The 4,869-nt window shown below is 38.7% G+C and overlaps 1 protein-coding gene across 1 annotated transcript; it reads right to left on the reverse strand.

Annotated features, from left to right (window-relative positions):
• Positions 1-1,100: 1,100 nt before the first annotated feature.
• On the reverse strand, positions 1,101-2,281 carry LOC122047063 (uncharacterized protein At5g65660-like). The gene is made up of 2 exons (XM_042608096.1): positions 1,855-2,281; positions 1,101-1,422 (listed from the first exon to the last, which is right to left on the reverse strand). The coding sequence occupies exons 1-2, from the start codon at positions 2,137-2,139 to the stop codon at positions 1,234-1,236; spliced, it is 474 nt and encodes a 157-aa protein (XP_042464030.1). The 5' UTR covers positions 2,140-2,281; the 3' UTR covers positions 1,101-1,233.
• Between the last annotated feature and the right edge of the window lie 2,588 nt (positions 2,282-4,869).

The raw sequence follows: 4,869 nt of genomic DNA on the forward strand, positions 1-4,869 counted from the left end.
TTGGATTGCCCTTTTTATTGTTTGATTCGATATATAATTAATATATTTTTTAAATTTTTTTTTACGAAGTCTCTATTAACTTTGACGAGGAGATACAATTATTTACGTGTGGATTTTGACACTCATCTGTAACGTCAATTATATAGTGATCCCCAACAGAATAAGTGGCTTACTAAGATAGACAGTGATATGGCACTTCCCTATCTTAGGGTAGTACAACTAATGCATTATTGAGTACTACAACAACAGCATACTCCACACCGAACAATATCTCAGTCGTCACCTTTATCCCAAGCTCGATCCTCTATTTACCCCCAAAAGATAGAACGGGAAAGGAAAAGGACTTCACGGTGAAAAAAAAAAAAATCCCTAGGAAAATACGAAGAAAAAAGAAAGGCAAAAAGATAAAAAAATTAAGAGAATCAAAAATAAGAAAGAAAATAAAATAATCCTTCTAGATTGTAGGTGAATACTTAAAAAAATTATTTATATTTATTCAATATATATAATATTAAGCATAAGTAAATTTAAGTTATATTTATATATATGCCAAGCGAAGGACAGCGATCATGCTGTGGTTGCTTTTAAAAAGATATATTCAGATAAAAAAGGCTGTCTGTCTGCGTGCTTTCCGCTCCTGAGTCATCCGCCACCCACTGCGCACCGTCACAATCCCAAAGATAAAAAACAACTAAAACGCACCATCACCACCATGGCACCATCATCATCTTCTCGTGCGCTCCTTCGTTTCCTTGAAGCTTCGTGCCGTGCTCTCTGCGTACGGAAGAGGACGGATTCAGTACACAACACCGCGTACCGAACGTTACTTGCTGCTCCGTCCCTCTGCCGCCGGACCACCACCCACCGTTACATTTCACAAACCACGTGCTGTGGCTGTTCCTCTCTGCATCTGCTTTATTTTCCCTAAGAGCAAACTGATAGAGGTTGCTTTAGCAATTAGCATTGACTCTTTAGGTAGGCTAGAAAGTTAGAAATCATCTACATATGTGAGGAATTTAAACTGGAGATTAAACAATTCAAGATTCTTTTTAGTTCGAGATAAAATTTGATTTTTTTTTTAAAGGGCATCCAACGCAGTCTAAGGAAATCTGAGCTTTTCAGTGATCCATTTCTTTTACAAAGGCAAGATATATACACATCCCTCGTCTCGACAAATTCAACCAGCGACATTGAAGAAAAAAGAATAATGAGCACCGCAACAGAGTGTGATGCTCAGTTCACAGAACACTCTGCTAAAGATTGAGACGGAATTTCTGCTTCGGGAGTCGTCACCGCTACAGCAGACACATCGACAATAACCGGCGACGAGTGTTGGCACGGGCATGGCCATGCCATGAATTTCGGAACTTTATCGCCTGGCATTATGACAGGCAAGCTCCGGACCTTCTCCTCCTTGTTCTCCTGCAAATCAACGAGACGCGTAATTGAGTGAGTGAAGGAACACAAAATTGATCTCGCTTAAGCAGAGCAGAACAGAGTATAAAAGACAACATGTCTCCACGTTTTTTGGCAGATTTTCAGTGTCATTCTCAGGTTGCTTTCGGGGTGCCCAAGCTACTGCTTTTAGATGGTGACTAGTTTGTGGCTAGTGCGCTCCCACTGTTTCAATGGTGAAATCTACCTAGAAAGCTTTTAAGGAGAACAAATGCTCATCTTCTAATTCACAGTTTCACCAAATCTTCACCAGATAAAGTAAACTATGGATCGCTCTCAATTCTGTTTGAAGGTCAATTCGGCTCTGTTCTTCTGTTCTTTCATGTCTCCTCGACGTTAATATTAGCAAAGATGAAGAATTAACGTCGAAATCGACTTTAGAAAGCGAGATGTGTATACCTGAGGGTCGGGGGCGAGCTTGGACATCGGAGATGGAGGCGACGGCTGAGTCCGGCCTTCCTCGAGAGCATCCAGAGGGGGTTCCTCCTGCTGGCGGCGGCGCCGGCTGGGCCGGCCGCTGAGGGAGCGGAGCTTCTCCCAGTGGTAGCAGCAAGCGAAGACGCCGCTGAGGCAGAAGATGACGACGACGAGCAGCGCGGTGCCGAGGGGGAACCCGATCGCCGGCCTCGAGTCATGGTGCAAGGTTGCTGCTGCTGGCGGCGCCGGCATGGTCGCACCCTCCATCTCTGCTACTCCTCGCTCGGTTGCTTCTTTTATAACCACACCTTCTCCTCCTCCTGCTTCTTGGGCTACAGCGGCGTCGTCATCGTCGCCTGCAGCGCACGTAGAGAAGAGAAGGTGAGTGAAGTTCTGAGGCGTCGCTGAGGTGGTTTATTTATGGGGTGTGATCGGAGGCCAGCGAGGGGCCACCGAGCGCGTACGGTCGAATTAAAGCAGAGTACTGATGGAGGAGGCGTTAGTGCGGCTCGTTCGGTAAAGATGCCGTGGAGTCGCCGTCAAGATTATCCTTTGATACTTTTTCTGATTCCCGTAAAAAAAAAAAAAACAAAGGTTTCAGTGCAGATGAACAAGAAAAAGAATTCGGCATATTTAGCGAGATCACAAAAAAGTGTCTGACTGCAAGATGACATTAATGACGGTTAGTTGCTTATTAAAAATCTATCTGTAGACAAAGAACAATCATGACGAATTGACGATCGAGTGAGTGGGGGCAGGGTGGGTGGTGAACCGTCTTCTCTTCCTACAGAGAAAAAACGCATCTAATTCTCTCAATTTGAGAGTCATCGAACATCTTCTTCCTCGTTCTGTAAAGTGGAGTTGTTCTTTGGCCTCGATCATCCGTATCATCTCGTGTTCTAAAAGAGTTACTGTCGGTCTCAATTGGGATGCTAAAGTAGTGTTGGCAGAAGATTCGAAATGTTGCAAAGAACGTTTGCAATTTTAAACGTTGAGGAGATGATGATTGACTCATCTCCCTCAACATTAAATGTTGAGGAGATGATTGATTCATCTCTCAATGTTATTGTAATAAAGGTCATCAAGGCATCAATTACAAGTTGTTGCTTTCTTCCTATATAATCTGACATCCAAGAATAATCAAGATGAGAGAATAAGAGAGTGGGAGCGATCATTTGTGAAGAATTTTTAGGATAGAAGAGGGTTTTGATTCGTGAACTTTGTGGAGAACTTTAAGATATCGTTTTATGATCACTCTTTCGACGTCAAGCGGTGACCAAGTTCAACTTAGAAGATTACTATGAGTTATTTACCTGTTTTATTTTGTATTCATGTTGTTAGATATAACAATGCTATCAGAGCATTTAATTTTAAAATCATGAAATTGGAGTCGTGGAACTGAGAAAGAGAAATCGTGATGGTAGTTGTGATATCTGACATCATCCATGAAATGTCTACGAGAGATCTCTGCAAGAATTGGTAATCCTATCGGCATTTCGAAGTCACGATTTACACCCAGCGATATAGAAATTGTATAGCCCTCGATACAGAGTCACGATAGAGGGGCACCTATGACCTCATTTAAATACCGGCAAATGTCAACAGTGGGAGGCCTCGCCTTCGTCGCAATAAAGAGAAAAAGAACAGAATGTGTTAATGTTTATCCGTCAAATATTGTTTGAGAAATTTATTAATTTTATTAAATCAAATTTAAAAAACATGAAACGTTCTCAAGCTATTAGAAAAAAAATCAAACAGTATGTTTTTTCATGAAATTAAGTTTTTTTAATTAAATGCATTTATTACGGTAATATTTTGTTAATTAATAAATATATATTTAATTAATTTAGGATTTAATTAATTGATAATTGAACTAATCAGCTTGGTTTAACCAAACGCTAGTATGATTTAAATCATTATTTGATTTGAGTAAACCAATTTAATTTAATAATATCTAGATATGATTCAAATCATTTATTGGTTTAACCAAATCAGTTTATTATTGAATTAATTGGGGTAGTTTGATTACATGGGTTGGACTAACCAAATCAGACCAGATTCATTTTAATGGCCGGATTTGATCAAATTGCCTAATGGGTCAAGATTTGATAAAATGAGTTAGATATAACCAGAACAAACATAGATAAGATATCTCAATCCAAAAATAGACAGAGCACAGAAGTTGATCAACAGAATCAATGTGTCAGTCACATGAAACTCCCCAAATAAATAAAATTTATTTTTCTTATTTGCTTATATATTTTTTATATATTTGTTCTAGTGAGAATTGAATTTGACCGATTTTATTACTATTTTGTCAGTTTTGTACTAACATTATTTTTCAATTCCAGATATCACGAATAATATACACGATGACTAATCATTATGAACGATAACATGAGCTTTGGGAGGAGATCAAGGAGCTAGAATATGACCCGTATCAAAATGATTAGTTCATTTTCTTTATGATTAGTTCATAGGAAATGATTCGTTCATTAGATGAAATGTATGTAATGGAATTGATCAATGTTGATGAGATTAGATCATACAAATGATGAGTAGAAACGTAGTTATCACTTGATTTTGTAAAGCAACTCAAATTATATCAAGTCAATTGCTAATTGTAAATACATGAATCATGCTGAAATAATAAATACTATGATTATGTATTGTACATTATGACAACTAAAAACATCATAGCTGAACTTAATAAAGGAGAGAAATTATATGAGGATAACTATAAAATTTGGCACCTTAAGATACAATATGTTCTTGAGGAACAAGAAGTTCTAGAGACTGTAAATCAATTCATGGACAAACCGACAGATGATTCTACAACACAGCATAGACGTGACTTTGATGCCTATAAGGCATGGAAAAGGAAGGATTCCACTACTAAGGGAATATTGATTAGTTCAATGGTGGATGACCTAGTATTTGAGTATGAGTCATTACCATTGGCTCATACTGTCTGGGCAACCCTTAGAGAGAAGTATA

This window comes from Zingiber officinale, chromosome 2B, assembly GCF_018446385.1.
Source record: "Zingiber officinale cultivar Zhangliang chromosome 2B, Zo_v1.1, whole genome shotgun sequence".
Lineage (NCBI taxonomy): Eukaryota > Viridiplantae > Streptophyta > Magnoliopsida > Zingiberales > Zingiberaceae > Zingiber > Zingiber officinale.